This window comes from Haemaphysalis longicornis, unplaced genomic scaffold, assembly GCF_048455015.1.
Source record: "Haemaphysalis longicornis isolate Haplotype H1 unplaced genomic scaffold, Haemaphysalis longicornis Haplotype H1 scaffold_8, whole genome shotgun sequence".
NCBI lineage: Eukaryota > Metazoa > Arthropoda > Arachnida > Ixodida > Ixodidae > Haemaphysalis > Haemaphysalis longicornis.
Genome location: NW_027526445.1, coordinates 45,339,826 through 45,353,534, shown reverse-complemented (window position 1 = coordinate 45,353,534; position 13,709 = coordinate 45,339,826). Strand labels below are relative to the sequence as shown.

At 47.3% G+C, this 13,709-nt stretch overlaps 2 protein-coding genes across 5 annotated transcripts in view; one reads left to right on the top strand and one right to left on the bottom strand.

Moving 5' to 3' along the window:
* LOC144149640 (uncharacterized) overlaps positions 1-13,709 on the top strand; it is a 108,749-nt gene that overhangs the window by 82,505 nt on the left and 12,535 nt on the right. For 3 of the 4 annotated variants that reach the window (XM_077681293.1, XM_077681291.1, XM_077681290.1), the window contains 2 exons: positions 603-737; positions 822-2,815. In XM_077681293.1, coding sequence (XP_077537419.1) covers positions 603-737; positions 822-1,807 — 1,121 coding nt within the window. In that variant the 3' untranslated portion in view covers positions 1,808-2,815. Of the gene's footprint in view, positions 1-602; positions 738-821; positions 2,816-6,306; positions 6,475-13,709 lie in introns of those variants that run through there. The other variant, XM_077681294.1, reaches the window with a different exon arrangement.
* Positions 3,497-6,052, bottom strand: LOC144149664 (uncharacterized). The gene is made up of 4 exons (XM_077681327.1): positions 5,900-6,052; positions 5,138-5,237; positions 4,152-4,271; positions 3,497-3,501 (listed from the first exon to the last, which is right to left on the bottom strand). The coding sequence occupies exons 1-4, from the start codon at positions 6,050-6,052 to the stop codon at positions 3,497-3,499; spliced, it is 378 nt and encodes a 125-aa protein (XP_077537453.1).

The window sequence follows — 13,709 nt, the reverse complement described above, 5'->3', positions numbered from 1 at the left end:
GGCAGACAGGACCTGTTTATGCAAGCTTCTCGACCTTCCTCAGCTTGGGGGAAAAGGATAGCAACTTTTTTTTTATTTCAGTGCCTTTAGGTACTGCACTCGGCAACGGTGAAGAAGTTCCTTTGGACTTCAGACGGAGCGCTTATGTTCGGCTAACTATCGAACACTGTACATTGATGAGAGAGTGGTGTCTACTAAATGTGCTGTGGTTATTCAGTCATCAAGTCGGCTCCAAACTAATAGTGCCTTACAGATGCACTCACTGATGGCATTTGTGTGTACGTACAGCTCAATAGCTTCTGGATTACCTTCAATCGGCCTTGCATGCCAAAATGTGTGCTTTCATGAATGAGCTCTATTGATGGTTTGTTGCGTAGATATCACGTGTCGCTCTAAAGAAACTATTATTCTACTCACTTAAGCTTACATGGTCAACAGAAATCTGATTTCTAAAAAAGTCAGTGTATTGCATACGAAAAGCCTCAATTTCTTAATGAAACGTGCAATCGGTAGTTGTGGTCGAATCCTTATTACATGTGCATGCTGTGGTGACATTAGTGAAGTACTTTCAGTGCTAATGGGTGCTGCTCCGACATTTGCAGAGGACAGACCACTGGCTCTTGTCTTCCCCAAAAACCCGTTGGACGTGTTGCCCACTGACGAGGCCCAGCCCAGCACCAGTTCAGGTGACCCTGTGGATCATGCCGACCTTAACTTCATTGAAGATGGCAATGAAGGTAACCAACCCCACAGGCAGATTTTTCAACCACACTTTTATTCTTTGTTCAGTACTTGTAATATTTCTGCATTGTGTTCTTCAGGTGTCCCTGCTGACGTCATAGCTGTTTATAAGGAAATAGGTGTTCAAGTAGACACATCGAGCAGTCAGCGTAGCCAGCCCTTGAGCATTTCCAAGCTCCAAGACGGAAAAGACCTGAACGTGCTTACAGGGATTCCATGTTTTCAGCTCTTTTATAACATTACTGACCTATACACAGAAAGTCGTGTACTTGCACGGGCCAAAAGCTTCTGTATTTCCAACGAAGATGCAGTGCTCATGTCTCGGATGAGGTTACGCCACAGTATGTCATTTTCAGTTCTTGCTGTGCTCTTCGGTGTCCATCGCACCACAGCATCTGACATATTTAAATCCACCGTGGTGGTCCTAGCAGAAATATTAAGGAAAGCTGTGTACTGGCCAAGTAAAGAAGCTGTCGTGGATAATTTGACCGTGCACTTTAAGGAGTACACAAATGTGAGGGCGGTGTTAGACTGCACTGAGGTGCCACTGCAGCGGCCAAAAGACCTGGAGTCACAGTTACTGATTTATAGCTGGTATAAGGGCACCTACACAGCAAAGGTGTTAATCTGTGAGACACCAGGAGGCCACATTAGTTACGTAAGTGAGGCGTATGGTGGTAGAGCATCAGACTCTTTTATAACAAAAGAGAGCAAAATCATGGAGAAGTTTCTCCCATCCATCGACAGTGTGATGGTTGACAAAGGTTTTTTAATCGACCAGCTGTGCCTCGATTACCATGTCGAGATGGTGAGACCGCCGTTCTTGCGTAAAAGCAAGCAACTTTCAAAACGTGACGCTGAAAGGAACCAAAGTATAGCAGCTGCCCGTGTGCATGTTGAACGTGACATTCAGCGCATGAAGCAGTACAAAATTCTGACTGGTAACTTGGGCGTTGAACTGTTTCCTTACATTGACAACATTTTGCACGTTATTGCTGGGATTGTAAACCTTTCAAAGCCTATATTCACCAGCGACAAGTTCTTGGCGCAGCAGATGAGCACGTAGTGTTACTGGCTGAGAAAACTTCATTTCCTTGAACATAGTATAGCGTTTAATGGGACCCTGCAATGCCTTCACAACTTTTTTGAAAATCTGAAATGCTTTCAGAACGTGGTCAGCAAATGCATCCAGTATGTTAGGTCAGATAGCCACGAAGTACCCAGGCCAAATATTACTGCTCTACAACTGTCAGATAACTTTAACTTGCTCAAAAGATTTTTAAGCGAAGCTTATTACTCCAGGTGCAAAACCAGAAAACAGCTCTCGGCATGAATTGCATCTGGCCTTCAAGCCAGTGCCTTGTGCGCTTGCGTGGAGTTATAAGCGTATAATCGATGTCCAATCTGCGCGCGTTCACTGCGTAAACAGAGCTATCGCTCGACAAACTTCGGCTTCACTCTGCGCGTTCATGCTGACTGTGCCGAGTAGTGTATGTCTGCTGCCTGTAGTGCAATTGTAGATGCGGTAATTGCTGCTACAAAAGCTTCGCTGGTCCTCCACCTTCACAGTATGAATTTTTTTCGCTCTTTCTCTGACTGGCATGCTACACGCACTTCAATGACGTCATTGAAGTGATGTTCTTATACTTATTTTTATTGATCAAGCGTGAATATGAAACGTGAATGGGTACAGATGCACTGGGAGGTCCCAAGGTAAGAACGCCAGGTGGGACCTCCCGTGATGATTGTAAAAAAAAAAGAAAGAGCAATCATTAAGCAACACTAGAATACAATGTCAGCAAATAAACACACAGTATAAAACAGAAAACGATGAATACAAAAACCAAAGAAAAAATATTACACTAAGAAGCAGGAACACTAAAACCAAAGAATACAATTAAAAAAAAGCAATCATCAAGCAACACTAGAATACAATGTCAGCAAATAAACACTCAGTATAAAACAGAGAACGATGAATACAAAAACCAAAGAAAAAATATTACACTAAGAAGCAGGAACACTAAAAAACAGAATACAACTCCAATCTAGTCAAAAATGGGTATATGAATGCCACATCAACAAAAAAATATACTACAGGGGGTGGTTGTCCAGCTTTCTTTCGGTTGCAGCAATTAACGCGCTCTAGCCACTTTAAAAAAACCATAACAAAAGCAAAACAAAAAAAAACCGACAAGTCTTGCTGCGAAGAGCAAACCACGTTGTGCCGCTCTGTTCTGGTGATACATATATCCTTTCAAGTGCTTTCAGGCTTGAGGAAAAGCATTTATCTGCCACACTGCGGGGTCCCTTTAAAGAATGTCTTTCTTGCCAACAGTGTGAAACCTTATATACCTGTAGCAGAAGCGAAGCTATTCATACTTTGTGCACACACGAATAAAACTTGCTGCTCAACGAGCTCTATGTAAAACCCACTGAACTCTTAGCTGCAATTGTGTACTGTTAAAGCACTCTGAACTCCATCGACTAGCATTTTTTTTCGGCGCAGTGTTTCATTTTCTTGTTTGGTGCATGCTGTCAAGTTTTGTTGCTCTGATGTGACAGCCTTTTGCTTATGTTTTATCGTCATCATTTCCATTTTGGTAATAAAACTGCACCAGAAATGAAGGCTGAGTTTACTTCTCTTCACTGTGTAATGTGTGGGAGTACATATGCTTTAAAAAAGTAGACTGCACGATCCACGACAGCGTGGAAAAAGGACTCGTCAAACATTACAGAAAACAACAGAAAATTTGTGCTATCCTGGAAAACAAAAACGTCAGCACTTGTGAGCTCGGCAAGAGCCATCTGAACTTGAACCTGGCAAAAATATTTGCTGGTTTTCTTCAAGCACAAAGTCTCGTCTTTTGTCATTTCTTTTGCTTTGAACTTGTCTAAGTTGAGAGGGCACTTCACCTCCAGTATCCTGCTAGTGCAGCAGTCGCAGGTTACAATCCCATCTGGGCTGGCCCCAATGCAGGGGTGTTCTGCCAAGATGAGGAGCCCGCTGTTCTTCACCTGCACATTTTTATGGCATGATTGGGCTGCCGCGTATGCCTCTTTTGCTGCTTCTTCTAGCAGGGCACCTCTCGCCATGGCAGTTGTTTGCACATTTTGCTCCCTCATTACTGTTCTGAGAAGTGGGCGCATGTCGTGAGGGCCCATTTTGGTTCTGACAGTGTTCATTCTGGTGTAAATGTTGTAAGCAATGGATGCGGTGATTAGTCCCCGCCTGTACAGCATCCAGAGTGGTGAGTCTGCTTGCTGTTCTGTGAGTTTTTCTATGCTTTCTATACATTCTTTCGAGTAAGTCGTTTGGATCTGAACGTACACGTCATCCACTGATGCTCCTGTGGCAGCTGCTGCTTTGGCGGCTTCAGTAATTGCCGGTGGGTGTGTTGAGCACACCTCACCATAACGCGTTTCTGCGTTTGGTAGTTGCTGCTGTTGAGCCTCGTAGCAGCTCTCCTCTGCAGTTGCGCTGGATGTCTCCAAAGACCTGCTGACAATAGCAGTGCTGGCACTAACACTTCCTGCAACACAACACATCCAGTTCATAAGTTGCAAAATCCAGCGCTAAAGGTTTTACATGACACAAGCCGCGCTAAATATTATTGCATGAGCAGTAAACAAAAATCTGCGCAGTCGATCCGCAGACAGAGCAAGAAAGGAAGAGAACAGCACACGTGCGGAGAAGGAACATCAAGCTGAGCACCGAGCCGGCAGTGGCATTGGCTGTGGTGGCGCTGGGTTCGCTCTGCTGGATCGGCCCCACGTGCCGGTTGTCTGACTTCTTGACGCATTCCCTTAACCACTTGTACGCGAGTGTGACACAGGTGCATGCAGGGATGAGTAGGCAGGAGAACAGGATGGGATGGGAATGATGGCGACGAAATGCTGATACTGGTGGACTACAAAAGGAGCGCTAGGCGGCCAATGTTGCTATTAAGTGACGTGACCACTCAAATGGTTGCAATGCAAAGCACGGTTGGCACAGTGTGCGAGGGGCATGCGCCCCGGGCCGAGCCTCACATTCACAAGAGAGGGATGGGAGCTTAAAAATTTATGAATGAATCTTACATTAATTTTTTTCCTCCTGCATCATGCATCTTGAAGTCCTAGCTTGTTTTACACTGCTGTTTTCCTGTAAAACCAAGCAAATGTATTCACTACTTTTCTTTTCTGGCTATGCTTAGTAGGTGCGTTATCACCTTTATGACTGCACACACGAACTAATGTTGTTGCTTGGATTGTAGGGCATGCACCACCAGTGAGGCAGCCTCAAACATGACTCGTACTATGCCGCCGAATTTGGCATGACGTGTTATCTACACTGACACGGTGCAAACAGGCATAGTGTACATTGCAAAACTGCTGGCAATATAGTACATATTCTTACTGAATTCACTGTGGCTGAGTGCGGATGGCGTGTAGGGCAAGCCATGAAGAAGCCTCTCGAGTATGTCCCCGTCAGGCAACTTGATGGGCTCTTTCGTGACCTAAAACAGAATTGCGATCACGTACAGTCTAAGTATGCACAAAAACAAAACGGGTCGCTTCAAGCACACAGTGCGCTTTCTTTGCATTGTGATGTAGCTGAATAGGTAGAGCATGCAAACTTTTGTGCATTGGCGTATGTTTATTTGCTATAGCTCGAGGTTTGAAAAAATTCGGTTTGTTTCTTGTCTATAATGATGTACACAGAGCAAAAAAAAAAAAAAAAGCTGATATGGCACAGAGGACACAAGCACTTTTTTTTTGCAGTTCTTCACTGGGAAGGCAATTATGCATGTTGTTCTTGATACCCAATAATGAATGCATACACATAAATGTTAGCTGAACTAAAGTTTGAAGCCGGGCTAGTTGGTTCGTGCTAGGTGAAAAAACAGCGCAAAAACTGGACGAAAGCATGAGGAAACGACGAACACGGGTGCAGTGTTTGTCGTTTTCTTATGCTTTCATCCCGTCTTTGCGCTGTTTTTCTCACCTAAAATGTTAGCTTTTCTTCCATTTCACAGGAAGTGTGTTAAAGGTTTTAATATTTATGATATTTAGTTCAACTGGGTTACTCACTGTGAGATGTTGCGTTTACAATATCATTAGTGTCCTACATGTATTATTTCATGGACAGCCAACAGGAAAATGAACATGGCTTGCTTACCCTTTTGGAGCTTGGCAGGTCCACAATCTTTTTCGGCTCGTACTTGCTCGTCACTCCTCCTTTTTGGGCTTTGCCCCATTGCTGTGGCAAATCAGTTCTGGACGGCACCGTGAATGTCTCCCTCGAATTGATGTGCAGGAGGAGTGCAACCATGTGTTTGCATTTGTGCTGGCTAAATAAGGACACATTTCCATCTGTTAGCTTAAAAGTGACGCGAATAACCGAAAATGTTACATCTGAAAATGCAATCTGTCAATACGCATTTGTGTTGAAATAACTGCAATGAAATGAAGGAACTTTAACATGGACAGATTTTAAGGAGTATAGAACCACTGTTTTTTTATGTCATGCAAATGAAGATTATTCCGACCCCTGTGATTTTGCCATACCCTGCTTTGCACGTACAGGACGCTGCAGCCACGTCTCTTCCTTCAATGGTGACCTGAAGTTCGTGGGGATCCTTGTTGAGGCCGGAACTTTGCAGGACTAGTGCAGCCAGCGTAACGTCTTTCGCTCCCCGTTCCTTCACGCTACACACAACAACATGCTTCGCCTCGAAGACAGCTTCGCCTTCTGTGAGTAGTCGCGAGGTCTCGAACTGCTTATCGATGAATTTCAGCATGCTGGAGAAAGGCAGGCTCACTGTAGACGGACAAAAAAAAAAAAAAAAGCACACGTTCCAATTGTAATTTTCCACGGCGAGGTCTTAACGAGAAGTAAACGTCATGTCTACATTCGCCCCGTAAGCACTGAAAACACGTTCTTACGTTGCCAACAAGGTGTCGCAAACCGTACGGCAGTGATCGTTAATCAGATCAGAGCGTAACTAAAATGAACAGTGGAAAGGAAATAGGCACTGGTGAATCCGAATTGCAGATCCTACGAGCACTTTTAAGCACGTGTGGCGAAGCAATTCGCTCACAGCTGCCGCGTTCATTGCCAGCGCCGCACGCGCGGCGAGATTACTACTCAGCGGCACGTTTCTGCCGCTGTTGCAAGGCGTGTTGTTTTCATTGCATACAGTACAGTCTGATACATGTCACGTCGCAAGTATTTCATCATGAATTTACGGCGTACCTTTCTCGACGTCCGTTGTGTCGTCCTCCATGGCGTCTGCAGTGGTAGCGGCTACCTAGGCGGGGTTGTGCCGCCGCCGGCACGCGACTCGTTTGGTCGCCCGAAGTGTCGCCGGGAACAAGCCAGTCGTTAATTACTTGCCCGTCAGTACGTTTAAATCAAAACCACTGAAGGCGGGTAGGTACGCGGCGGCCACAAGAAGAACACACTTTTTCGTGCGGTCGCCTATGCACGGAAAAACGTGGTCAAGCAGACGCAACGACCCGGCATCCCATGAGTGACGTCACTCGTAGGTGGTGCCACGGTATGTCCTCGAGGCCAATAGCGAAAACGCCTGTGTGTACGAGATTTCGGCGCACGTTAAAGGAGCCATGAAGAGAAAATACAACTTCGTTTAGTTTCAAAGAACTAGAATTCAGTACCTCACTCAGCTCCATGACAGCCACAAAAGATGTTTTTTAGCAAAAAAAACAAGTATTTAAAAACTCAAATTTTGCGCCACAGTGACGTGTTATCAGCAAGAATGACGTCATACGGTCCAACAATAAAATATAATTTTCAGTGCGTTAACTGCACGTTAGCATTCAAGTGATGCGGTCAAATGGAACTAGAGGCCCCATTACAGACGTCTAGTCATGTGTTGTCACGACAAGTCAGTTAGGCGGCCGCCAATCGCACAAACAAGGTTCCGTGACGTCATAGAAAAGCTGCGGGAAATTGTCTAGGGGGTCACAACTGCTTCACACGTTTTCTTTAATATCTCCGTTATTCGTTCGAAGATTGCGATGATATTGGTATCATTGTTATCGGGACTAAGCAGTCTTTCTAATAAACCCAACTTGTGTTTTGTCTTCAGGGCTCCTTTAAAGATCCCCACGAAGACAAAATTAATCCGGAGCCCTCCGCTACGGCGCGCCTCATCGCCTGAGTTGCGTCGGCACGTTAAACCTCACAATCAATCTGTTATTAAAGACGATAGTCTTTCTTGGGCTACTTAAACCCAGAAATTTTGGTCTGTCTGTGTGTCTGTATGTCTGTCCGTCTGTCTGTCTGTGACCCGATTCAGCCACCCGGCCAAAGCAAAACAATGCCTGCGCAATAGTCTTATATAGTCACAGCTAAATCTACCCGTCTATGTCCGGTGGAATGTTCATACTTTAAACATTGTTGAAGAAGAACAAGACATTACGCAAATATGAGACAACAAATCAATACAGAAGTGATATTTGCAGTGTTCCTTTATAAAAAAATCAAACATCCTTGAATTTGCGAAATTAAATACTTCATCAACTGCAGAAAAAGAATTCACTCCGCCGTCGCCTACTGTCGCCCGCGCCACTATAGCTTCTGAGGCCATTTTAAGAAATCAACCGGCAACAGTTACGCAAGGTTCCACTGGGTAGGTTCCACGTTCTGCTTTCAATGCACGTGGAGTAGGGAAACGCGGTTCTATAAACGCTGAAGTAGGGCGCCTCGATTAACGCGCGTCTTCGCCGTACGGCAGCGTTTGCATCAAGTCACCCGGTTTGGAGCAGTGGAACGCGGGAAATTTAAAATGATTTAAGCAAACCTTTGGCGTCTTTACCTTGGGAGGAGCGCGACGCAAGAGGAACAACATGAGAGGTGAGCGGGAAAGCGAAGGGAGGCATTTACTTCGCAAAAGCCGATAAAGACTATCGTCTTTTGACGGCATTTGCAACGAAAGGAGCAGATACGCGGCCAATTTTTTTACTTGGAACCATATAACTTGGAACCACTGATTTTGCTGCATAATTATTTTACAAAGCCGTGAACAAAATCTCAAGAGCTAGCTTTCCTGGCAGTGATATTGATGTAAGACTCACCAATGTAAAAGAGGTTAGAGGCTGATGAGTCTCTTTTTTTCTTCGACGTTGACGAGTCCTTTTTCTTCAAGGCTGATGAGTTCTTTTTCTTTGATGCTGATGAATTCTTCGAGGTTTCCTTAGTTGTTGGACTTGTTGGACAGCCCAACCAAAACCCCACCAGCTGTCGGGTGACACCCAAATAGATGCATTGCATGTAGTCGACAGCTTGGCCTCGGACGATGTCGAAGTTCTTGAGGTTGATTAGTGGTGAAAGTTCATTCATACCATTCACTGCAACAGCCAGCTCTGCAGCAAGTTTCATGTTCCATAATACACCAGCTGATGTTCTCTCAACTTCTATATCTGTCCGCCGTAGCGTAAGGCACCTGCAATGATTGGTCTGAGATTAGCTCATAAATCTCTCTTGTCGTTCCCAATATTACGCTTAGCAACAAGACTCGTTTCTAGCCAACACCTGTGCATAACATCAGCAACTGGCTGTGTTGTCCTTTGTTGCACAAGCCCTAGCAAATTTTGCCCATATTTATGCGTGCCTTACAATTGAGCTGTGAAGGCCATCCACACAATTTGTGATGCTAAATGCCGCACAAACCTCCTATACCCCTTAGTCATGATATTCAGCATGTGGCACAAACTTTGGATGTTTTTGTAGTGTGTTGGGTCTCGCCTAGATAATGCCACGGAAACCACCATCATCAGTGTACAAACTAGCACACTCTAGGTACGCCAATAAAGCAAGCTTGCCACTGGGGCGGGCAATGTTTCTGCTGGAGGTATCGTGTGCGTCTCGGGGCTGTGTGCTCTTCCGGGGCGGTCGTTCAGCCTACCCGCTCGGCACCCTCAACATTGTGTCAGAAGTGGGGTTTAGTTCTTCGGTTCAACAGTCGTCCGTAGTTCAACGCTTCAACCAGTTCAACCCCGTATGCCCGTCACGAGACAACTGCCGCCCCCGTCAAGACTACCCCTGCCGCCGCTGCCGTGCCGCAGCTGCTCAGCTACGCCCACCGCCACCCTTCGACTTCGACAACCCCGGCTCTTGGACTACGTGGCTGCTCCAGTATGAGGATTACACTTTCGCCACGGGCCACTACACAGCACCGCCGAAAGTTCAGGTGCGTTCTATGCTCTATGCTCAGGTGCGTTCTATGGGTCCGCAAGCCCGCGTCGTACTTGCAACTATGCCGCTGGGAGACGCCGACTTCCTGGTACGACTGAAAGTTCGGCGCCCGAGTCCACTTTTAACGACAGTGGGGCGCCATTCACGAGTACTTCGATGAACTTGGTGTTGGGGCGGTTCTTTGCCACCGCATTAAGCTCAACGGAGCTTGCTGAAGACCGAGTGCGCTTGGAGTTGCATCCTCTTTTCTTTATGCAGATGCAGACAGTTTCGAAATGACCCTTCTTGCTGCAGAAATTGCAAGTTGCTTGTCGAGCCGCACAGTCTGCACGCTCGTGCGAAGAATGTCCGCAGAGAAAGCACCCTCTCTAGTGGGGCCTGTCAGGTGACCCGGTCTTTCCTTTCGCGTTACGAACACCTGCGGTGGCATCGACGGCAAGCGGTGACGAGTCGGCCGAGTCGCGTGCCCGGCGGTCGTTTTCTGCGTCTTCGTGTTGACGGACATGGGTAAGGGCCTCTTGCAAGGTGAGCTTCGGACTTTGCCACAGTTTATCCGGGAGGTTAGGGTCGAACAAACCGACAACAAAGCGGTCGCTGTCGAGCCTTTCCTCGACTTCTGGCGACGCGTAGTTGCAGCGTTTTACCATTGACCGGAAAGCCGTGTAGAAGGCATCAGCAGTTTGGCCCGGCTCTTGAGCACGGCGGTGAAAGCAGGCCGTTTCGTACAGATCGTTGGGCGGATGAATGAAATGGCACAGCTGCTAATGGGCAGACGCCTGCAAACTCGTATACCCAAAACAGGTAACCAGCTGAAGCCAGGTTGGCCGTCTTCGGTACAACTGGACCAGCGGGATCGTGCTAACAGGCAAAGACAGGTGAAGGACTTCAAAAGAAGACATGCTGTTCGTGAACTTCATCTGCTTCAGCTAGGTGAACGTGTGTGTCTGGGATATCAAGAGTCCAGCCATCGTCTTGAGCCCAGCGCAGCGTCCGCGCTCGTATGTGTGTAGAAACACCCAAAGGAGTGGTGCAGCGCAACCGCAGTCATTGTGTTCCTACTTCATTCTCATCAGCAGTGGCCACCGAGAGTGAGCAAGTGTCCCCTTCTGCATCACAGGGTGTGACACCACCAACTCTGCGGGAGCCCCCTGGGTGTGTGTCGTGTTTTGGTCGAACCATTCGCGAGCCAAGGAGACTGGACTTGTGAGGGGTCTGAAGGGGGGACATAGTGTGTCACGTCTCGCCTAGATGGCGCCACTGCGACCATCATCATCAGTGTACAAACTAGCATACTCTAGGTGCGCTATTAAAGCAAGCTCCCCGCTGGGGCAGGTTATGTTGCTCCTGGAAGCACCGTGTGTGTGTGTCTCTCAGGGCTGTGTGCTCTGCCGGGGCGGTCCCTGAGCATACCCGCTCGGCCACCCTCAACAGTTTTAAGTTTAAAAGTAGTGTACGTTCACTCCAATCAGCTTCAGCTATTAATAACTTACATTTTCTGAAGCTGAACTAAGTACAGTAAAAGCCCATTAGTTCGAACTTCAATAACTTGACTTTATGGATAATGCGAACTGTATGATTTGGTCCGGCCAAGCTCACATAGAAGCCTATGTATAAAAAAGCCAGTTAATTTGAATGGAAGTATTCAAACTGCGAGGCCCTGACCCGGCACCTTGGTGTGAGTACGGCCACACAAACGCACATCTTGTGTACACACGATACTGGGTCACCTCCAGAATGTAGTGAGGAACAGACAGAAAAGGTAAAATTGGGTAAAACAAATTAAACTCTCCATGGCGGATGCTTCGAGGATGTCTTGTTTGCAGACTACGTTGGTGTGAACACTGGTGCAATGCTGTGTGGGGCGGTGACAGATGAGATCATTTATGGGTAAAATGCAAAACTTGTCACTGCCTGTGACAGTGAAAAGGAGGAAGACGCAGCACCAGCGCAGCTGTACCTTTCGATGTCATGGTTTGGTGGAATACCTCCCGCCTATTTTTAGTTTTGAAGAAGGCGTAGAGGAGGCATTCCGCCACTTTTGCTTGTTAAAGCAAAAGGAGCTGGCTGGAGCCTTTTAAGTAGAAGAGACATGCTGAAATCACAGCCTTTTTAAAGCATTGAATTCTTGACATGCCCTACGGCTTCGCATTCAGTGTTCTGTTAACTTTCGTTAGTTCGAACTTTCATTAATTCCAAATGAGACAGCATCCCCTAGCAGTTTGAATTAACAAGCTTTTACTGTACTTGAAAAGGGGTTTACAACTCGTCCACGCTCTTTTCATTAATGGCTAGGAATCATGCATGATGTACTAGGGTAGCAAAACAATCAGCTTTACTTGCATGCAGCTGCTCACACCTGCAAGTTCTTCCCCACATGTAAGGCACCAGGGGCAGCCAAAGTGTCCATTGTAACGTGTTTAATTGCACTTGAGCACGTGCCGGGCATCTACCGAGCAGCATATGGCATGGATACTCGACGTCACAGTCTGCGTTCCCACTGTCCACACTATCTGCCCAATTTCCTGAACCGTACTTACAAATTTCCAGGCCCCGCACGGGGCACCTTGAGCAATCTTGGTGACGGTACTGGCGATACCGCGGACCCCGAGCCCCCAAACATAAGCTGGATCCAACCGTGGTGATGTGTTTTTAAGGTGAAGGGTAGAAACCTCTAACGGTGGCCGTCGGAGCCCAGGTCAAGCTCCGGCGGATGGGCTCCCTGTCTGTTTACCAGGCAGGGAGCTCCGGGACCTCCTCAGCTATCAGGGTAAGGTTGTGGAAGAAAGTACCCCCGTCTCCCTGCTTTTATACTATGCTTTATGGTATTGTCTAAAACCCCCCCCAACCGTGATCGGTCCCTGAAAAGGGGCCGCACCGAAGTATCCTTTCCTCCGTTGCCGTCGTTAACCTTTCCTGAACCGGACCATTTTTCTCGATTTCTTGTGATGGAATCCCTCAATCCAACCCACCCTCTTGCATCTCAGTCAGTCTTCTTGATCGCCAAGTATCTTGAAGCCATAGTAGGAAAATCGTATAAATGCAAAAAACAAAGGTCTGGTGAACTCTTAATTGAAATAAATGACAAGCAGCAGTCTGCAAAGCTTCTAGCTCAGACTAGACTGGCTGATCTTGACATCCGGGTCACACCCCATCGGAGCCTCAACAGCTCGCAGGGTGTGATATCCGAGACAGACCTCCTGAACGAAACCGATGCGGATCTCCTTGCCGGCTTGAAGGATCAGGGCGTCACTGCCGTGAGACGCATCACCATCCGCAGAGACGACAAGGAGATTCCCACCAAACACATTATCTTGACTTTCGACCGCGCAATTCTTCCACAATACATAAATGCAGGTTTTATCCGTTGCTCCATCCGTCCGTACATCCCGAACCCGCGGCGCTGTTTTAAGTGCCAGCGGTTCGGGCATGGTACGAACTCTTGCCGTGGCCGAACGACGTGTGCAAAGTGCGCGGCGCACGATCATCCGAGCGAGAACTGCTCAGCCGAAACTCTCACTTGTGTAAACTGCGGGGGGCCGCATGCGGCATACTCCCGCAAGTGCGAAAAATTTCAACTAGAAAAGAAAATCATCAACATCAAAGTCACTGAAAACATTACCTTCCCAGAGGCGCGAAAGAGGTTCGCCTCTTTCCCCCTGGGGAGGTACGCCGACGCGGCTCGCCGGGGGGCGGAGCGGCGTCTCGTTTCCACAGGGACCCAGTTCAGCGAGTCTGACCTGGTCCCTCGCCCGCCTCCCCTGGGTTGCCT